The sequence below is a fragment of the Oncorhynchus kisutch genome, linkage group LG5, assembly GCF_002021735.2.
Source record: "Oncorhynchus kisutch isolate 150728-3 linkage group LG5, Okis_V2, whole genome shotgun sequence".
NCBI classification, from domain to species: Eukaryota; Metazoa; Chordata; class Actinopteri; order Salmoniformes; family Salmonidae; genus Oncorhynchus; species Oncorhynchus kisutch.
In genome coordinates this window covers 44,352,655-44,375,363 of record NC_034178.2, presented here as the reverse complement: position 1 = coordinate 44,375,363, position 22,709 = coordinate 44,352,655, and the positions used below count along the sequence as shown (strand labels likewise).

The window sequence follows — 22,709 nt, the reverse complement described above, 5'->3', positions numbered from 1 at the left end:
AGGCCTGATAATTTTTAATCTTCATCAGTAGCTAGCTTACTTTGGCGAATGTTAGCTATTAGCTGTGTACAAGACCAGGGGATTGTTTGAAAGAGAAACTCACATCTACTACTATGAGAGTTAGTTACTGTAGTACTCCCTTATTTATGAGTATCATCACCTGTTATAAAATGCCAACAATATAAGTTTGTTTGAAAGAGACAGAAACTCATCGCTGTATATGCGTTTCATGATAATTGAGCTCAGTCAGAACTTGTGGCTAGCATTTCATGACAGCGGTGAGTGATGGCGAGTGGGAATAACAAGTCAGTGGCTTGAACGACAGCGCTGCGTCGTGCGTGTTGCGGAGTAATCTTCAAGAAAACTGCAGAAATAAGATCCGGTAAACCTCGAAGCACACGGGCATATCCCTCTCACACTCGCGAAGCCGAACTGAACAGAGACCGCTGTTAAGCAGAGAGCACACTGAACAGAGAGCGCAGGTGTACTTGGCCAAATCAATTCCAGTAATTTATGAAATAATTAACAGTTTATGCTGACACGTCGCGACCCACCATTAACAGGTCCGCGACCCAAAGACCCATACTTTAAGAAAGGCTGGTGTACAGTATAGTATACAACGTAATGTAATGTGTACAGTATAGTGTAATGTGTACAGTATATAGTTTAGTGTAATGTGTACAGTGTCGTGTAATATGCACGGTATAGTATACAGTGTAGTGTAATGCATACAGTGTAGTATAATGTATACAGTATACAGTTTAGTGTAATGTGTAGTGTCGTGTAATATGCACACTATAGTATACAGTGTAGTGTAATGTATACAGTGTAGTATAATGTGTACAGTATAGTGATAATAATATTTAACAGACGCTTTTATCCAAAGTGACTTAGTCTTGTGTGCATTCATTTTACATATGAGTGGTCCTGGGAATCAAACCCACTACCCTGGCATTACAAGCGCCATGCTCTACCAACTGAGTTACAAAGGACCCGTATGTAATATAGTATAATAAGGGTATACTATAGTATAGGTATATGTCCTGTATAATATGGATGAAAATCACTACCTGTCGGAAGGTACCACTGGGCCTTTTCATAGGGGCGGAGTGAAGGTTCTGCAGTAGATGCATGGGATAGTCCACTGTTAAAGAAAACAGGGGGAGATGAAAGCTTCACAATCACTGTCAGAAGGGAACAAAATCAATAGCATCCAAACATCATTTAGAAAACATTATCTGTACTACCATCATGCTGACTGCACAACACATTGAAGGGCAAGAACAGGGAAAAGGGGGTTTGACTGAGAAGGTTACTGACCACAATACCGTATGAAATGAACGTCTGGTCGTTGCTCAAACAATTTACACAGTACATAGCAACAAGACAAACAAAACAGAGGGGCCAATTTATGTATTTTGGGGGGGGGGGGGGGGGCGATTGACATTTACAATACATTAAAAGTCCACAGCGATCACTTAATGTCAGCTCGTTACTTATTTCATTTCATAGTGTATGAGAGGGTTGAGTGTTTACGATGAAACACTGAGTAATCTAAACAAAGCCACATCCCACCAATGGGCCCCAACCAACCCTCCTTTTTGGAAAGCATTGCATTGGGGACGTGAGCTGTGGAATTCTAGGTAAAAATACATATCTGCTTCAGTCTAGCCTGGGGGACTGCATTCGGTCTTCAACGAGGTCCGGCGGACCACATTGAAAATTGGTTATATTTCCTCAATGTTAAAATTTGCACACAAAAAGAAATCATTTCTGATGCTCCCTAGCTTTACAGTCAAGATACTGTATTAATGTAGGTCCATTATAATTTCTACACAGTCTCAAATTGGTTTTAGACATTTTAACGCATATTGAGTTAGTCCCCTCCCAAAAAGTAAATAAAGACACATCTATATCTATATATATATATTTTTGTTTTGTTATGTTACAAAGTGGTATTAAAATTGATTGAATGGTCTTTTTTTGTCAACAATCTACACAAAATACTCTAATGTCCAAGTGGAAGAAAAATGATATAATTTTTATAAGAATTAATGAAAAACCTAAAACTAATATCTTAATTTGATAAGTATTCACCCCAGAGTAATTACATATTAAAAACAACTTCGGCAGCGTTTACAGCTTTGAGTCTTTGTAGGTTGTGCAATATTTAATACAAGGAGGCTCCGGAGTGGCGCAGCGATCTAAGGCACTGCATCTCAGTGCTAGAGGCATCACTACACACCCTGGTTGGAATCTGGGCTCTATCACAACCGGCCGTGACCGGGAGTCCCATAGGGTGGTGCACAATTGGCCCAGCGTCGTACGGGTCAGGGGAGGGTTTAGCCGGGGTAGGCCATCATTGTAAATAAGAATTTGTTCTTAACGGACTTGCCAAGTTAAATAAAAATTAAAACGTTTTTTAATTTTTAAGTTGGTTGTTGATCATTGCTAAACAGATATTTAAGTCTTGCAAAAGATTTTCAAGCAGATTTAAGTCAAAACTGTAACTAGGCCATTTAGGAACATTCAATGTTGTCTTGCTAATCAACTCTAATGTAGATCTGTGTTTTAGGTTATTGTCCTGCTGAAAGGTGAATTTGTCTCCCAGTGTCTGTTGGAAAGCAGACTGGACCAGGTTTTCCATTAGGACTTTGCCTGTGCTTAGCTCCATTTTGTTTATTTTTATCCTGAAAAACTCCCCAGTCCTTGCTGATGACAAGCATATCCATAACATGATGCAGACACCACTGTGCTTGAAAATATGAAAAGTGGTACTCAGTCATGTTTTTTTCTTCTTCAGTATAACCTTAGTGCCTTGTTGCAAACAGGATGCATGTTCTGTACATCTTTTTGCACTCTGTCAATTAGGTTAGTATTGTGGAGTAACTACAATGTTGTTGACCCATCCTCAGTTTTCTCCAATCACTTCCATTAAACTCTAACATCTAAAGTGTAATTAATAACTTCACCATGCTCAAAGGAATATTCAGTGGTCTGCTTCTTTTTTTACAAACCTGGTCAAGAACTACAGGAAACGTATGATCTCTGTAATTGCAAACCAAGGTTTCTGTACCAAATATTAAGTTCTGCTTTTCTGATGTATCAAATACTTATGTCATGCAATAAAATGCATATTAATTACATAAAAATCATACAATGTGATTTTCTGGATTTTTGTTTTACATTCCGTCTCTCACTGTTGAAGTGTACCTATGATAAAAATTACAGACCTCTACATGCTTTGTAAGTAGGAAAACCTGCAAAATCGGCAGTGTATCAAATACTTGTTCTCCCCACTGTGTGTGTGTATATATATATATATATATATATATATATATATATATATATATATATATATATATATATATATATATATATATATATATAAAATTGTTTTACATAAACCACCCACGGGCCGGATTAGACCCCCCTGGTTTGTAGGGGATTGTCTAAATGAGGTTTGGTGCGGAATGTGACTCACCTGGCTTGCAGGGGATTGGCTGCAGAGGCATGGTCATCTGTGTGTCGGAGGTGACAGGTAGTTGCTGGTTGTTGGGGTGGAAAGCTGGGATCATCACGTAGGGCATGTTCACCTGCTATGACCAGGTCAGACAGAGGGCACAAGGTCAGTCACACCCAGAGTTAACCCAAAGTTACTTCAAAATGATGTTATAAAAATAGCATAAAGGACTCACCTGGATCTGCTGCTGAAGCAGGTTGATTTTGTGCTGCTGCTGGATCAGCTGCTGCTGCTGTTTGGCGATCTGAAATAAACCACACACATTTGTTGTCTTCCTCTGCTCAGATGTTACATGCTTTAACCAATGGTTGGGTGCCACGTCAGACTGTCACCGACTGACAGATTACTATAACATATGATTAGTTACAAAATACCTATCGAGGCGTTTTAAGATATGGCATGAATCAGCAACGTCTGGGTGGAGGAACATGCCCATTAAAAACATATAGTCTAGCCCAGGTACACTCAGGTAAGACCAGGTAAACCCAGGTTAGGGGTCAGTGGCCTCCCAAGTGGCATAGTGGTCTAAGGCACTGCACCTCAGTGCAAGAGGCGTCACTATAGTCTCTGGTTCGAATCTAGGCTGTATCACATCCGGCCGTGATTGGGAGTCCCATAGGGCTGCGCACAATTGGCCCAGCGTCGTCAGGGTTTGGCCGGGGTAGGCCATCATTGTAACAAACAAAAAATCTTAACTGACTTGCCTAGTTAAATAAAGGTTAAATAAAAACTAAAAGTGTGTGTATTAGGGGTCAAAGGTCAGGATCACCTGTTCCTGCTGCTGTCTGGCCAGCTCCATCTGCTGCTGTTGTTTCTCCAACAGCAGGGTGGCCATGTTCCTCTGCTCAGAGTGGGCTCCCAGCAGCTGCTCCCTCAGACCACTCAGCTGGTTGATCATCAACAACAACTGCAGCTCCTTCTCTGCCAAAGACTCTGGAGTGCCTGAAAGAGCAAGAGCGCAATATCATTTTTATTTGTTAAATTGGCAGCTAAGCACTAATCATGTCACTAGCATACAAATTAAGACCCTAGATTTTATTGGAAAGGAGCATCAAGCTCATCACGTGCGCTTTCACCATCCTGTAGCCTAAACTGTGCATGCTTTTCCAAATCGAATTGGAAGGACCACACAATATAACAAACAAATTGTCTGGCCACATTTATAAAATTGTACGGCCACTTTCTGTTTCCATCACACTTGTCGTGATTTTTTTATATGGCATGACTTTACACTCATAAAAACTGTGGTTAGAGAGAGATGAGTACAAACAGGATTATACATAGAGACCATTCGATATAGAGACAGGCAGGCAGAGAGACAGACAGGTAAGACAGAGCACTGATGGGCCAGTCAGGGGTGAGCGGTATAGATGACGGGTCAGGGATTAGCAGAAAAGGGGTCAGGGGTAAAAGGATGAGAGGTAAAGAGGTAAAGATGAGGGGTCAGAGCTCACCTTTCAAGTGATTGCCTCCCAGGAAGCTCTTGTCCAGAAGTCTCTCCCTCCAGTCGACACTCAGCAGCTTCTCTATGGTGGGCATGACTGCCAACAGGACATGGATGAGTTTTTACTTTGTTGTTCAGTCGCCATATTATATGAACAGACAGAGTTAAATGGTGTGTGCATGTGTCTGGGGTGCGTGCATGTTGAGTGAGTGAGTGTGTGAGTTCACACATGCGTTTGAATCAATATTTCAAAACAAATCTCAAGGTCTGCTACTTTAAGGATTTCAATAGGAAAGTACATTGTGCAAACTCTCTCAAATAAGAAAAACAGACATTAGAAATTCAATGTAATCCTGTAGCCAATGATTAGGAGCACAAACTTGAGCATACTGAGAGCTAAGGTAAACTCATCTAGCCTCCTCAGTCTTAATGTGATCCACTGAAAATCCTTCACATTTACCTCTATCAATGTTCAGGAGAGATCTCCAAAGAGCAATGTAATGATTAGAAACATATTACACTGGGGAGCTGACGAGGTGTACCATACCTTCGCTGACAGTGGGCTGCTTGTGTCCCTCTGGTCGGTGGTCGGACCCCCTGTTGCCCCCCTTCATCCCCACAGGACTCTGAAACTGTTCCTTACCCAGAGAGCCCTCCTACCAAGGACAGGGAAAAACAGGGTTAAGGAGAAAACTTACCAGAACAATTGTCAGTCTGTACAGAAGGGGGCTGTTCAATCGCCATTTGTTCACTTGCTGAGCGACTGACGGCCATCATTTTTGCCCATTTCTATATGCAGAACTGGTTTAAACTTGTTTTGCAAATTACGGCAAGCAATCTGTTGAGAGGTGCTAAGTACTCTCATCCGGCAGACGCTCAACAATCCTACTGTCTGGCTGTGCGTTTAGAAAGCTAACAAACTGTAGCAAGCCAGCCTTTGATAAGCATACTACAACCTGATCTGTGTAAGTGTCTACAGTCGTGGCCAAAGGTTTTGAGAATGACACAAATATTAATTTCCAAAGTTTGCTGCTTCAGTGTCTTTAGATATTTTTGTCAGATATTACTATGGAATACGGAAGTATAATTACAAGCATTTCATAAGTGTCAACGGCTTTTATTGACAATTACATGAAGTTGATGCAAAGAGTCAGTATTTGCAGTGTTGACCCTTCTTTTTCAAGACCTCTGCAATCCTCCCTGGCATGCTGTCAATTAACTTCTGGGCCACATCCTGCCTGACTGGTGGCAGCCCATTCTTGTATAATCAATGCTTGGAGTTTGTCAGAATTTGTGGGTTTTTGTTTGTCCACCCGGCTCTTGAGGATTGACCACAAGTTCTCAATGGGATTAAGTTCTGGGGAGTTTCCTGGCCATGGACCCAAAATATCGATGTTTTGTTCCCCGAGCCACTTAGTTATCACTTTTGCCTTATGGCAAGGTGCTCCATCATGCTGGAAAAGGAATTGTTCGTCACCAAACTGTTCCTGGATGGTTGGGAGAAGTTGCTCTCGGAGGATGTGTTGGTACCATTCTTTATTCATGGCTGTGTTCTTAGGCAAAATTGTGAGTGAGCCCACTACCTTGGCTGAGATGCAACCCCACACATGAATAGTCTCAGGATGCTTTACTGTTGGCATGACACAGGACTGATGGTAGCGCTCACCTTGTCTTCTCCGGACAAGCTTTTTTCCGGATGCCCCAAACAATCGGAAAGGGGATTCATCAGACCGAATGACTTTACCCCAGTCCTCAGCAGTCCAATCCCTGTACCTTTTGCAGAATATCAGTCTGTCCCTGATGTTTTCCCTGAAGAGAAGTGGCTTCTTTGCTGCCCTTCTTGACACCAGGCCATCCTCCAAAAGTCTTCGCCTCACTGTGAGTGCAGATGCACTCACACCTGCCTGCTGCCATTCTTGAGCAAGCTCTGTACTGTTGGTGCCACGATCCCGCAGCTGAATCAACTTTAGGAGACGGTCCTGGCGCTTGCTGGACTTTCTTGGGCGCCCTGAAGCCTTCTTCACAACAATTGAACCGCTCTCCATGAAGTTCTTGATGATCCGATAAATGGTTGATTAAGGTGCAATCTTACTGGCAGCAATATCCTTGCCTGTGAAGCCCTTTTTGTGCAAGCAATGATGACGGCACGTGTTTCCTTGCAGGTAACCATGGTTGACAGAGAAAGAACAATGACTCCAAGCACCACCCTCCTTTTGAAGCTTCCAGTCTGTTACTCGAACTCAATCAGCATGACAGAGTGATCTCCAGCCTTGTCCTCGTCAACACTCACACCTGTGTTAACAAGAGAATCACTGATATGATGTCAGCTGGTCCTTTTGTGGCGGGGCTGAAATGCAGTGGAAATGTTTTTTGGGGGATTCAGTTCATTTGCATGGCAAAAAGGGACTTTGCAATTAATTGCAATTCATCTGATCACTCTTCATAACATTCTGGAGTATATGCAAATTGCCATCATACAAACTGAGGCAGCAGACTTTGTGAAAATTAATATTTGTGTCATTCTCAAAACTTTTGGCCACAACTGTATAGGTGGGGACTAACAGGGTGAACAGCACACCTAGATAAACAAAATAATATATTAAAATATAGAAATGGGAGGAGTTTCTCTCTTACTGAGGGTGAGCGGGAGAGGGGAGGAGTCAGCTGTCTAGACTCCGGTCTCGCTATTGGCTGATGCCCTGACCAATCACAGGCAGGAGAGGAGCGCGGCTCAGCTTTGACTCCTCCCCCTTCCCCTCCAGACTCCTCCTCCTCCTGCTTCACACCAATGCCCACCATGCTGACATCACCATTGGCATGGAGATGCAACGCTGGGGGACTGGGCTCAACCATTCTGTTGGGAAAAGGGAAAAGAGTGAATAATAGTACAGGTGAATAGGTAGTCCATTACTGCATTAACTTTACTGCACATCTGGAACTGACCACACACACACACACACACAGAGTGTGATCACCTTTATCTGTCTGTAATAGCTGTAATGAGGCCAAAAGCCTTTCCAGGTGTGACTATCTCTGGGTCTCTGAACTTTAGGTGTGGGTGTGTATATGGCCACTGCTTTGCATAGGGAACAGAGGACATACTGTGAATAAACACAACTGTACCTTTAGCTTGAAATCCTAGCTTCTAGTCTGGGAGACATTGTAGGTGTCAGGGAAAGTTAATCATGACAAGGTAAAGACTGCACATCACACATACACACCCACAAGCATAAAGAGGGAAAGAAACAAAAGACAGAAAGAGAGAGATGAGTGTAGTCAGGTGGAGAGAGCAGCTAGAGAGAGAGAGAGAGAGAGAGAGAGGTTGAACCTTAATGAACTCTAAAATTCTCAGACTTCAGCTGTGTTTTTTCCCCTCCTCCGCTGCAGGAGGAAAGAAAGCACGCCAGACAGGAGAACAAAACAAACAGGAGAACAAAACAAACAGAACACACAGGGCGAAAAGTGCACATATACAGTGGGACAAAAAAGTATTTAGTCAGCCACCAATTGTGCAAGTTCTCCCACTTAAAAAGATGAGGCCTGTCATTTTCATCATAGGTACACTTCAACTATGACAGACAAAATGAGAAAATAAATCCAGAAAATCACATTGTAGGATTTTTTATGAATTTATTTGCAAATTATGGTGGAAAATAAGTATTTGGTCATTAACAAAAGTTTCTCAAAACTTTGTTATATACCCTTTGTTAGCAATGACAGAGGTCAAACGTTTTCTGTAAGTCTTCACAAGGTTTTCACACACTGTTGCTGGTATTTTGGCCCATTCCTCCATGCAGATCTCCTCTAGAGCAGTGATGTTTTGGGGCTGTTGCTGGGCAACACGGACTTCCAACTCCCTCCAAAGATTTTCTATGGGGTTGAGATCTGGAGACTGGCTAGGCCACTCCAGGACTTTGAAATGCTTCTTACGAAGCCACTCCTTCGTTGCCCGGGCGGTGTGTTTGGGATCATTGTCATGCTGAAAGACCCAGCCACGTTTCATCTTCAATGCCCTTGCTGATGGAAGGAGGTTTTCACTCAAAATCTCACGATACATGGCCCCATTCATTCTTTCCTTTACACGGATCTGTCGTCCTGGTCCGTTTGCAGGAAAACAGCCCCAAAGCATGATGTTTCCACACCCCTGCTTCACAGTAGGTATGGTGTTCTTTGGGTGCAACTCAGCATTCTTTGTCCTCCAAACACGACGAGTTTAGTTTTTTACCAAAAAGTTATATTTTGGTTTCATCTGACCATATGACATTCTCCCAATCTTCTTCTGGATCATCCAAATGCTCTCTGGCAAACTTCAGACGGGCCTGGACATGTACTGGCTTAAGCAGGGGGACACGTCTGGCACTGCAGGATTTGAGTCCCTGGCGGCGTAGTGTGTTACTGATGGTAGGCTTTGTTATTTTGGTCCCAGCTCTCTGCAGGTCATTCACTAGGTCCCCCCGTGTGGTTCTGGGATTTTTGCTCACCGTTCTTGTGATCATTTGACCCCACGGGGTGAGATCTTGCGTGGAGCCCCAGATCGAGGGAGATTATCAGTGGTCTTGTATGTATTCCATTTCCTAATAATTGCTCCCACAGTTGATTTCTTCAAACCAAGCTGCTTACCTATTGAAGATTCAGTCTTCCCAGCCTGGTGCAGGTCTACAATTTTGTTTCTGGTGTCCTTTGACAGCTCTTTGGTCTTGGCCATAGTGGAGTTTGGAGTGTGACTGTTTGAGGTTGTGGACAGGTGTCTTTTATACTGATAACAAGTTCAAACAGGTTCCATTAATACAGGTAACGAGTGGAGGACAAAGAAGAAGTTAGGTCTGTGAGAGCCAGAAATCTTGCTTGTTTGTAGGTGACCAAATACTTATTTTCGACAATAATTTGCAAATAAATTCATTAAAATCCTACAAATGTGATTTTCTGGATTTTTTTTCTCATTTTGTCTGTCATAGTTGAAGTGTACCTATGATGAAAATTACAGGCCTCTCATCTTTTTAAGTGGGAGATCTTGCACAATTGGTGGCTGACTAAATATTTTTTTGCCCCACTGTATACAGTACCAGTCAAAAATTTCATTCAAGGGTTTTTCTTTATTTTTACTATTTCCTAAATTGTATAATAATAGTGAATAAATCTAAACTATCAATTAACACATATGGAATCACGTAGTAACCAAAAAAAGTGTTAAATAAATCAAAATATATTTTAGATTCTTCAAAGTAGCCACACTTTGCCTTGATGACAGCTTTGCAGTCTTGGCACTCTCTCTTTGCTTATTTGAGCTGTTCTTGCCATAACATGGACCTGGTATTTTACCAAATAGCGCTATTTTCTGTATACCAACCCAAACTTGTCACAACACCACTGATTGGCTCAAAAACATGAAGGAAAGTAGTAACCAAAAAAAGTGTTAAACAAATCAAAAATATATTTAATATTTGAGATTCTTCAAAGTAGCCACCCTTTGCCTTGACAGCTTTGCACACACTTGGCATTCTCTCGACCAGCTTCATGAGGAATGCTTTTCCAACAGTCTTGAAGGCGTTCCCACATATGCTGAGCAATTGTTGGCTGATTTTCCTTCACTCTGCGGTCCAGCTCATCCCAAACCATCTCAGTTGTGTTGAGGTCAGGTGATTATGGAGGCCAGGTCATCTGATGCAGAACTCCATCACTCTCCTTCTTGTTCAAATAGACCTTACACAGTCTGGAGGTGTGTTTTGGGTCATTGTCCTGTTGAAAAACAAATGATAGTGGGACTAAGCGTAAACCAGATTGGATGGCGTATTACTGAAGAATGCTGTGGTAGCCATGCTGGTTAAGTGTGCCTTGAATTCTAAATAAATCAGACAGTGTCACCAGCAACGCACCCTCACACATGCTCCTCTATGCTTCATGGTGGGAACCACATATTCATCTACTCTGCATCTCACAAAGACACAGCAGTTGGATCCAGAAATCTCAAATATGGACTCATCAGACCAAAGGACAGATTTACACTGTCCATTGTTCGTGTTTCTTGGTCCATGCAAGTCTCTTTTTATGATTGGTGTAGTGGTTTCTTTGCAGCAATTCGAACATTAAGGCCTGATTCACACAGTCTCCTCTGAACAGTTGATGTTGAGCTGTGTCTGTCACTTGAACTCTGTGAAGCATTCATCTGGACTGCAATTTCTGAGGCTGGTAACTCTAATGAACTTATCCTCTGCAGCAGATGTAACTCTGGGTCTTCCTTTCCTGTGGCGGTCCTCACGAGAGCCAGTTTCATCATAGTGCTGATGGACTCTCGCTTCTCTTTGCTTAACATGGACTTGGTCTTTTACCAAATAGGGCTATCTTCTGTATACCACCCCTACCTTGTCACAACACAACTGATTGGCTCAAACGCATTAAGGAAAGAAATTCCACAAATACATTTTTAACAAGGCACACCTGTTAATTGAAATGCATTCCAGGTGACTACCTCATGAAGCTGGATGAGAGAATGCCAAGAGTTGGCAAAGCTGTCATCAAGGCAAAGGGTGGCTACTTTGAAGAATCTCAAATCTAAAATAGATTTAGATTTGTTTAACACTCTAACACTTGGTTACTACATGCTTTCATATGTGTTCTCATATTGTTGATGTCTTCACTATTATTCTACAATGTGGAAAATAGTCTAAATAAAGAAAAACCATTGAATGTGTAGGTGTCCCCAAAATTGACTGGTACTGTATATACAGTTGAAGTTGGAAGTTCACACACACCTTAGCCAAATATATTTAAACTCAGTTTTTCTAAATTCCTAAATTCCAAATAAAGATTCCCTGTCTTAGGTCAGTTAGGATCACCACTATTTTAAGAATATGAAATGTCAGAATATTAGTAGAGAGATTTATTTCAGCTTTTATTTCTTTCATTAGATTCCCAGTGGATCAGAAGTTTACATACACTCAATTAGTATTTGGTAGAATTGCCTTCAAAATGCTTAACTTTGTTCAAACGTTTTGTGTAGTCTTCCACAACAGGTTGGGGCCATTCCTCCTGATAGAGCTGATGTAACTTAGTCAGGTTTGTAGGCCTCCTTGCTCGCACACGCTTTTTCAGTTCTGCCCACACATTTGCTATAGGATTGAGGTCAGGGCTTTGTGATGGCCACTCCAATACCTTGACTTTGTTGTCCTTAAGACATTTTGCTACAACTTTGGAAGTATGCTTGGGGTCATTGCCCATTTGGAACACCCATTTGAGACCAAGCTTTAACTTCCTGACTGATGTCTTAAGATGTTGCTTCAATATATCCACATAATTCTCCTGTCTCATGATGCCATCTATTTTGTGAAGTATACCAGACCCTCCTGCAGCAAATACCACCTACAACATGATGCTGCCACCCCCGTGCTTCACGGTTGGGATAGTATTCTTTGGCTTGCAAGCCTCCCCCTTTTTCCTCCAAACATAATGATGGGCATTATGGCCAAACAGTTCTATTTTTGTTTCATCAAACCATAGGACATTTCTCCAAAAAGTACAATCTTTTTCCCCTTGTGCAGATGCAAACCCTTTTTTCTAGCTTTTTTATGGTAGTTTTGGAGCAGTGGCTTCTTCCTTGCTGAGCGGCCTTTCAGATTGTGTCAATATAGGATTCGTTTTACTGTGGATATAGATGTTTTTGTACCCGTTTCCTCCAGCATCTTCACAAGGTCCTTTGCTGCTGTTCTGGGATTGATTTGCACTTTTCGCACCAAAGTACGCTCATCTTCAGGAGACATTCCTGAGCAGTATGACGGCTGCGTGTTCCCATGGTGTTAATACTTGCGTACTATTGTTTGTACAGATGAACGTGGTACCTTCAGGCGTTTGGAAATTGCTCCGAAGGATGAACCAGACTTGTGGAGGTCTACAATTGTTTTTCCCTGAGGTCTTGGCTGAAATGTTTTGATTTGATTTTCCCATGATGTCAAGCAAAGAGGCACTGAGTTTGAAGGTAGGCCTTGAAATACATCCACATGTACACCTCCAATTGACTCAAATTATGTCAATTAGCCTATCGGAAGCTTCTAATTCAATGACATTTTCTGGAATTTTCCAACTCAGTGTTTGTTAACTTCTGACCCACTGGAATTGTGATACAGTGAATTATAAGTGAAATAATCTCTGTAAACAATTGTTGGAAAAATGACTTGTGTCATGCACAAAGTAGATGTCCTAACTGACTTGCCAAAACTATAGTTTGTTAACAAGAAATGTGTGGAGTGGTTGAAAAACGAGTTTTAATGACGTGATGTATGTATGTGTGTATGTGTATGTGTATGTGTATGTGTGTGTGTGTGTGTGTGTGTGTGTGTGTGTGTGTGAGACAAAAGCCATTGTTAGACGGAGGGAACAAAGGAAGCCGGGACAATGGGCGAGAGACGGACAAAAGCCGCGGGCTGCAGGAAACAGTGCAGATAACAATGCCAGCGGAATGTGCCGACCGACCCGGGAACAGAGGGGAAAATGCAGAGTGCATAGTGATTAGAGGTCCCCCCCATTCCCCCTTTCACATTATGTCTCTACACAAAGCCACCTGCCTGCCAGAAGCCAAGGCTCTAAACCTGAGAGTGAGAGAGTGCTTCTGTCACCAACCAAGGACGGCCTACAGCAGCACCTAGATCTTATGCACAGATTCTGTCAGACCTGGGCCCTGACAGTAAATCTCAGTAAGACCAAAATAATGGTGTTCCAAAAAAGGTCCAGTCACCAGGACCACAAATACAAATTCCATCTTTAACATCAGCGCCACAGGTAACTTCCAAAGCTGTGAACGATCTGAGAGACAAGGCAAGAAGGGCATTCTATGCCATCAAAAGGAACATAAATTTCAACATACCAATTAGGATTTGGCTAAAAATACTTGAATCAGTCATAGAGCCCATTGCCCTTTATGGTTGTGAGGTCTGGGGTCCGCTCACCAACCAAGACTTCACAAAATGGGACAAACACCAAATTGAGACTCTGCACGCAGAATTCTGCAAAAATATCCTCCGTGTACAACGTAGAACACCAAATAATGCATGCAGAGCAGAATTAGGCCGATACCCACTAATTATCAAAATCCAGAAAAGAGCCGTTAAATTCTATAACCACCTAAAAGGAAGCGATTCCCAAACCTTCCACAACAAAGCCATAACCTACAGAGAGATGAACCTGGAGAAGAGTCCCCTAAGCAAGCTGGTCCTGGGGCTCTGTTCACAAACACAAACACACCCTACAGAGCCCCAGGACAGCAGCACAATTAGACCCAACCAAATCATGAGAAAACAAAAAGATAATTACTTGACACATTGGAAAGAATTAACAAAAAAACAGAGCAAACTAGAATGCTATTTGGCCCTACACAGAGAGTACACAGCGGCAGAATACCTGACCACTGTGACTGACCCAAAATTAAGGAAAGCTTTGACTATGTACAGACTCAGTGAGCATAGACTTGCTATTGAGAAAGGCCGTCGTAGGCAGACATGGCTCTCAAGAGAAGACAGGCTATGTGCTCACTGCCCACAAAATGAGGTGGAAACTGAGCTGCACTTCCTAACCTCCTGCCCAATGTATGACCATATTAGAGACATATTTCCCTCAGATTACACAGATCCACAAAGAATTCGAAAACAAATCCAATTTTGAAAAACTCCCATATCTACTGGGTGAAATTCCACAGTGTGCCTTCACAGCAGCAAGATTTGTGACCTGTTGCCATGAGAAAAGGGTAACCAGTGAAGAACACACACCATTGTAAATACAACCCATATCTATGCTTATTTATTTTATCTTGTGTCCTTTACCATTTGTACATTGTTAAAACACTGTATATATGTCTTTATTGTTTTGAAACTTCTGTATGTGTGATGTTTACTGTTAATTTTTGTTTATTTCACTTTATATATTCACTTTATATATTATCTACCTTTGGCAATGTTAACACATGTTTCCCATGCCAATAAAGCCCTTGAATTGAATTGAGTGAGAGTGTGAGTGAGTAGAGAGAGAGAGCGACCTAATACATTCACCAATGGCTTTACAGAGCTTTTAATGTGTTGGACGGGGAACTCTAGTTCTCAACACCACAGATTACAAGCCATAGGGTGGATATATGAGGGGGCGGGGGGATGATAAAGTCTGATAAAGTCTGAACTTCCTGAACATCGAGGATGGGCAATAATGCCTGTGACAACAACCTTTACAATCCACTCAAATCCCCTCCCTCTGCACACCTCAAAGCCCTTCACCTCAAATACTCTGTTCATTTGACTGTTCGTAATGAGTGATCCTTAAGGAGTGATGCTTTTTCTCTGTAGGGGGTGTTGGTGGCAGGAAGTGAGAGAGTGTTTTTTGGGGGTATTTTATTATGATCCCATCAACTGTTGCGATAGCAGCAGCTACTATTCCTAGGGTCCACAAAAAACATGAAATAATACAGAACATTAATAGACAAGAACATCAAGGACAGAACAACATACATTTTAAACATCACACAGCCAACATATCAGTACATACACACAACATATCTGTGTAAACAGGGGAGAGGCGTAGTGAGGTGTTGCTTTATCTGTTTTTTAAAACCAGGTTTGCTGTTCACTTGAGCAATCTGAGATGGAAGGGAGTTACATGCAATCAAAATCAAATTGTATTAGTCACATGCACCGAATACAACAGGTGTAGACCTTACAGTGAAATGCTTACTTACGACCCCCTAACCAACAATACAGTTTAAAAAAATACAAGTAAGAATAAGAATTAAAAGTAACAAGTAATTAAAGAGCAGCAGTAAAATAACAATAGCGAGACTGTACCGATACCCACCTGTGTACAGAGTCAATGTGCGGGAGCAACAGTTAGTTGAGGTAATATGTAGGTAGAGTTATTAAAGTGACCATGTATAGATGATAATAACAGAGAGTAGCAGCTGTGTAGGGAGGGGGGGGGGGGGGGGGGGGGGCAATGCAAATAGTCCGGGTAGCCATTTGATTAGATGTTCAGGAGTCTTATGGCTTGGGGATAGAATCTGTTTAGAAGCCTCTTGGACCTAGACTTGGTGCTCCGGTACCGTTTGCCGTGCGGTAGCAGAGAGAACAGTCTATGACTAGGGTTGCTGGAGTCTGTCAATTTTTAGGGCCTTCCTCCGACACCACCTGGTGTAGAGGTCCTGGATGGCAGGAAGCTTGGCCCTAGTGATGTACTGGGCCATACGCACTACCCTCTGTAGTGCCTTGCGGTCAGAGGCAGAGCATTTGCCATACCAGGCAGTAATGCTCTCGATGGTGCAGCTGTAGAACTTTTTGGATCTGAGGACCCATGCAGGTCAGAGACCTGGCCACGAAATAGACTATTTCGTCGTTGATCAGGCCTACCACTGTTGTGTCATCGGCAAACTTAATGATGGTGTTGGAGTCATGCCTGGCCATGCAGTCATGAGTGAACAGGGAGTACAGGAGGGGACTGAGCATGCACCCCTGAGGAGGGGCCCCTGTGTTGAGGATCAGTGTGGCAGATGTGTTGTTACATACCCTTACCACCTGGGGGGCGGCCCGTCAGGAAGTCCAGGATCCAGTTGAAGAGGGAGGTGTTCAGTCCCAGGGTCCTTAGCCTGTTGATGAGCTTTGCGGGCACTATGGTGTGGAACGCTGAGCTGTAGGTCATTGAATAGCATTCTCACATAGGTGTTCCTTTTTTCCTTTTGAATAGCATTCTCACATAGGTGGGAAAGGGCAGTGTGGAGAGCAATAGAGATTGCATAATCTGTGGATCTGTTAGGGCGGTATGCAAATTGGAGTGGGTCTAGGGTTTCTGGGATAATGGTGTTGATGTGAGCCATGACCAACGTTTCAAAGCACTTCATGGCTACAGATGTGAGTGCTACGGGTCGGTAGTCATTTAGGCAGGTTACCTTGGTGTTCTTGGGCACAGGGACTATGGTGGTCTGCTTAAACCATGTTGGTATTCCAGACTCGGACAGGGAGAGGTTGAAAATGTCAGTAAAGACACTTGCCAGTTTGTCAGCGCATGATCGCATTACACGTACTGGTAATCCGAACGTTGACCTGTTTAAAGGTCTTACTCACATTCGCTGAGGAAAGCGTGATCATACAGTCTTCCGGAACAGCTTGTGCTCTCATGCATGTTTCAGTGTCATTTGCCTCGAAGCGAGCATAGAAGTAGTTTAGCTCATCTGGGAGGCTCGTGTCACTGGGCAGCTCTCGGCTGTGCTTCCCTTTGTAGTTTGCAAGCCCTGCCACATCCGATGAGCGTCAGAGCTGGTGTAGTACAATTCGATCTTAGTCCTGTATTGACGCTTTGCCTGTTTGATGGTTCGTCAGAGGGCATAGAAGGATTTCTTTGAAGCTTCCGGGTCAGCGTCCTTGAAAGTGGAAGCTCTACCCTTCAGCTCAGTGCAGATGTTGCCTGTAATCCATGGCTTCTGGTTGGGGTATGTACGTATGGTCACTGTGGGGAGGACGTCGTCGATGCACTTATTGATGAAGGCAATTACTGATGTGGTGTACTCCTCAATGCCATCGGAGGAATCCCGGAACATATTCCAGTCTGTGCTAGCAAAACAGTCCTGTAGTTCAGCATTTGCTGACCACTTTTTTATTTATCGAGTCACTGGTGATCCTGCTTTCATTTTTGCTTGTAAGCAGGAATCAGGAAGATAGAATTATGGTCAGATTTTCCAAATGGAGGGCGAGGGAGAGCTTTGGTATGCGTCTCTGTGTGTGGAGTAAAAGTGGTCTAGAGTTGTTTTTTCATCTGGTTGCACATTTAACATGATGATAGAAATTTGGTAAGACGGATTTAAGTTTCCCTGCATTAAAGTTCCCGGCTACTAGGAGTGCCTATGGATGAGCGTTTTCCTGTTTGCTTATGGCGGAATGCAGTGCATTCCGTGCAGTCTTAGTGCCTGCATCAGTCTGTGGTGGTATGTAGACAGCTACGAAAAATACAGATGAAAACTATTTGGTAAATAGTGTGGTCTACAGCTTATCATGAGATACTCTACCTCAAGCGAGCAAAACCTTGAGACTTCCTTAGATATCGTGCACCAACTGTCATTTACAACTCTCATTTACAAAAATACAGAGTCCGCCACCCCATGTCTTACCAGACGCCGCTGTTCTGTCCTGCCGATACAGCGTATACAGCGTATAACCAGCCAGCTGTATGTTGATAATGTCATCGTTCAGCCATGACTCCGTGAAGCAGAACATATTACAGTTGTTAATGTCCCGTTGGTAGTTTAATCTTCCGCGTCGGTCATCAATTTATTTCCAAAAAGACTCCACGTTAGCAAGCAGAATGGAAGGAATTGGGGGTTTATTCAGTCGCATACGAATTCTCAGAAGACAGACCGTTCTCTGGGCCCTTTTTCACCGCCTTCTTGTCATGCAAATGACGGGCCTGTTCTGGGCCTGTTCCCTGGAAAGCAGTATATCATTCACGTCAGACTCGTCAAAAGAAAAAAAAGATTGTGCCAGTCCGTGGTGAGTAATTTCAGTTCTGATGTCCAGAAGTTTTTTTCGATCAAAAGAGACAGTAGCAGCAACATTATGTACAAAATAAGTTACAAACACACAAAAAAACACAATTAGTTATGTAAAACGTGAACCTTGTTCTCCGGCACCATCTTGTTGTAATCATGGCTCTAAATCAGGGATCACCAACTAGATTCAGCTGCGGGTCAATCTTTTCTTGTGCGGATAATTGTAGAAGCCCAAACAGATATAATATTTGACTAAAACAATAATTTCAAACCTTGATTACATTTGTATAGTCTTTCTATTATGTGTGGGAATAGTTGGGAACAGATTTAGATCACTTGGAGCTAATTTCCTGGTGTTTTTACAGTCATGTCCAACAATGAATTTGCACAGAAAACTCTGGGGGCAAAATAAAACCACCTGCAGGCCGCCAGTTGGAGAATCTTGATCTATATAAAACTGTACGTTTTCTTGAATTTGTTCTGGATTTGGAGACTGTGAAAAGACTCCTGGTGGCATGTCTGGTGGGGTAAGTGTGTGTCAGTGCTGTGTGTAAGTTGACTGTGCAAACTATTTGGAATTTTCAACAAATTAATGATGCTTCTAAAAACAAGAAGTAATGCAGTCAGCCTTTCCTCTACTTTGAGCCAAGAGAGACTGGCATGCAATCCCGATCTGTTCACCGGATGTGCTACTGATCCAGTTTCTGCTGTTCTGCCTGCAGCTATGGAACCCTGACCTGTGTAGTTCATGCTACTCTGCACCTACTGTCTCAACCTCTGAATGCTCAGTTATGAAAAGTCAACTGACAATTACTCCCGAGGTGCTGACCTGTTGCACCCTCTACAACCACTGTGATTATTATTTGACCCTGCTGATCATCTATGAACATCTTGAAGATTGATCTGGCCTTAATGGCCATGTACTCTTATAATCGCCACACGGCCCAGCCAGAAGAGGAATGACCACCCCTCAGAGCCTGGTTCCTCTCTAGGTTTATTCTTAGATTCCAGCCTTTCTAGGGAGGTTTTGCTAGCCACCGTGCTTCTACATCTGCATTGCTTGCTCTATGGGGTTTTAGGCTCGCTTTCTGTATAAACACTTTGTGACAACTGCTGATCTAAAAAGGGGCTTTATAAATGTATTTGATTCATAGTATTGATATTAGCCCTCTGAACACAGTGAAGAGCAAGACATGCCGCTCTGTTCTGGGCTAGCTGCAGTTTTTCTAGGTCCTTCTTTGCAGCACCTGACCATATAACTGGTCACCCCTCTCTCTGTGTCCATGGACACAAAGGCAGAATGAATCTGATTGAGTTACAGACCTGCTGACAGCCTGGTTTGCACTAAGGTGTGTGTGGAGGTTATCTGGGGTTGAGGTCCGGGGTCCATATCTAATCTTAGAGAGTTAAACAATGCTGTAGCATAAGAGCTCAGACAATGCTTGGGCTTGCCTCGTCTCGGGCCTCCCATGTAGAATTGTAGTGCGATTTGAATAAATTGTTACATGTCATTTCAGCAAGCCATGACACCCACCATCTCAGATTGTTCTGAAATAATTGATGTAGTTAGAAAGATAAGACTAGCAGGGGGAAAAACATCACCAGATTCACAGGGACTACATTACATAGGATGAAAAAGCAATACTATAAGCAGCAGCTCCATACTACTTGTCAGACAGAGAACTGATACGGTATACTGGTTGTTGGGGTGAGAGTGGCACAGTGGAGGCTCCTCAGAGGAGGAAGGGGAGGACCATTCTCCTCAGTGAATTTCATAAAAATAAAAATTCTAAAACATTTAAAATAAATCCTTTTTAGATTAATACTTTTAGTATAGTTTTATGTCACCAAATAATTGATTAAAACACACTGTTTTGCAATGAAGGTCTACAGTAACCTCAACAACACTCTTTAGGGTAGCACCATTGTGTAGCCGGAGGACAGCTAGCTTCCGTCCTCCTCTGGGTACATTGACTTAAATACAAAACCTAGAAGGCTCATGGCTCTCACCCCCTTCCATAGACTTACACAGTAACTATGACAACTTCCGGAGGATGTCCTCAAACCAAATCAGAGCTTTTGCAGCATGAACTGATATGTTGTCCACCCAATCAAAGGATCAGAGAATGAATCTAGTACTGAAAGCATAAGCTACATCTAGCTAGCACTGCAGTGCATACAATGTGGTGAGTGTTTGACTCAAAAATAAAGGAGAAGCAAGAGAGAGTCATTTTTTAACTTTCAGTTTCACTTACTTAAAAAAAAAAAACTTAGCTAGCAAAGGCAGCTAGCAAAGATAGCTAGCTAGGTTTTGTTTTACTAATTTATTGCCACCGGGGCCTCACGGTGTAACTGCTAAACTTCTTACTGACTTTAAACTAAACGTTACTGCATGATTGAAGCAGGTTTACTAACTCCTTAGTTCTGTTAGCTATGTTGACTATGACGTTACTTTAGCTAATATGGCAACAACGATGTAGGCTGTGTGTAGCGGTTTTGATATGGTTTGGCTTGGAAAGTTTTTTTGCCTGGTCACATACAGCTGATGTGTTGTGCATTGAAGTCCACAAGTAAAGGGAAAAGGTAAGGGGAGGAGAGAAGGGAATACAACGTGGCTGCTATGCAAGTAACCTGTCTTTACGTGTGATCAGGGGTTTATTCATTACGATTCTGTAGAAAAATATTTCTTAAAACGGAAGATAACAGAACGAAATGGGGATAAACATACCTGAATTTGTCCAATTTAAACTCTCGTTTGCAGCTGTTGGACTAATGATTGTGCAAGGGGAAATTGTATGGGTCACTGTTAGGCCATGTGTCACTCACTGTCTGTCACTTCAAATTCTCGACCTGTGTGCAACTACTTTGTAAACGTTTATTCATAGGCTTGGTTGTAGCAACCTCATGATGGGTATAGGGAACATTTGAGTATCATGTAGTAGCCTAAACCTATGGGATGTTACGTTGAACTGGTTGAATGAAATATGAATGACAGTCATCCAATACGCCGTAATAGAAATAACATCTCTAAAATCCTCCTCCCTCATCATAAACGGCACCGACCGCCACTGGATTGGCGTGAGTTGTAGTGGGGTCCATGGGTGGCATTTGATCATTTTATTGGATTCCTCATGTTTTACCTGTTGTTAGGAATAATGATGTTCCAAATCAGATGTTGGGTACTATATTTATTGAAGATGATATGAATCCTATAATTTAAAATGTAGGTGCAATCAATTAGGCATAATTTCTCAGACTTCAAATTAAATTAACATGGCTCATAGGTTATCTGTGGTCAGGTCTATGGTAGTCCTAAAACTATGCTGTGTTATGATAGGCTGCAGTCAGCTGAACTACTGGTAAATGCAGTAGCTTGGGACTGTCATGACATCATACACGACTAAACTGGAGAACGTATTTAAAAGGAACAATTAAAAACATTTACATACATTTAGGACAGTATTGCAGTTAAACAGAGTTAGCATTTTTCTAAAGTACAGCAACAAAATACTTCTCCAAGACTGTTGTAGTGAAGTTCAAATGGAATGGAAACTCTGAAACGGGTGAAAGCCACTTCCACTACATTGCGTTCACCATTCCAGTCATGTTCAGATCAGTGATTACTTCTAGGAAAGGAGGAAGGATGAAAGCGGATGGAGGAAAGGGAGGGAGCATGTCTAAACCTCAGAGATAAGATCAGCACTGAATCTGAGCTGTGACACCTCTGAAATCGAACTCTTCCCATGAGGCACTAAAAAGTCGACACAAAAGATTCAGTTACCAAACATGTTGTAACTTGTAAACCCAACATCTCACCCCGTGGCATCTGCAATGCAAAGGCATTCGGTTGTTCTCCCTCCATCTTTAGTTTGCTCAGTGTCGTTTTCCAAACCTGGTCTGAAGGGGACCGGGGGGGGCTTTTAGAGAGAGCACTGAGCCAGTATCATAACAGCACACAATGGCTGATCAAGTGAACTCTTGAGACTGACAGCTCTATAGACAAAAGCTCTGCAGGGACTCCTCTGGGTAGAGAGAGAGACACTCAAACACAGAACTAACTTGACACACATCTCCTGCTGGAAGAAACATTTCCAAACTGTTTATAAAGTTGTGTTAAATTGTCCTGAGCCTTTAAATATCTCAGGCTGGATACAATCAAACCTGCTTAAGGAATGTTTAAATGCTCAGGCAAAGATAGCTTGTTGACCTGCAGTTATTCTGCAGCCCAGAGTGGTTGGTTC

At 42.5% G+C, this 22,709-nt stretch overlaps 1 protein-coding gene across 3 annotated transcripts in view; it reads right to left on the bottom strand.

The window, feature by feature from the left end:
• The window catches only part of LOC109891077 (transcription factor SOX-13-like), a 70,038-nt gene that overhangs the window by 26,779 nt on the left and 20,550 nt on the right, over window positions 1-22,709 (bottom strand). For 2 of the 3 annotated variants that reach the window (XM_031825134.1, XM_020483375.2), the window contains 7 exons: window positions 7,602-7,821; window positions 5,515-5,623; window positions 4,978-5,064; window positions 4,293-4,465; window positions 3,699-3,767; window positions 3,485-3,599; window positions 1,071-1,144 (listed from right to left, as the gene is read on the bottom strand). In XM_031825134.1, coding sequence (XP_031680994.1) covers window positions 1,071-1,144; window positions 3,485-3,599; window positions 3,699-3,767; window positions 4,293-4,465; window positions 4,978-5,064; window positions 5,515-5,623; window positions 7,602-7,820 — 846 coding nt within the window. In that variant the 5' untranslated portion in view covers window position 7,821. The remainder of the gene's footprint in view (window positions 1-1,070; window positions 1,145-3,484; window positions 3,600-3,698; window positions 3,768-4,292; window positions 4,466-4,977; window positions 5,065-5,514; window positions 5,624-7,601; window positions 7,822-22,709) is intronic. The other variant, XM_031825136.1, reaches the window with a different exon arrangement.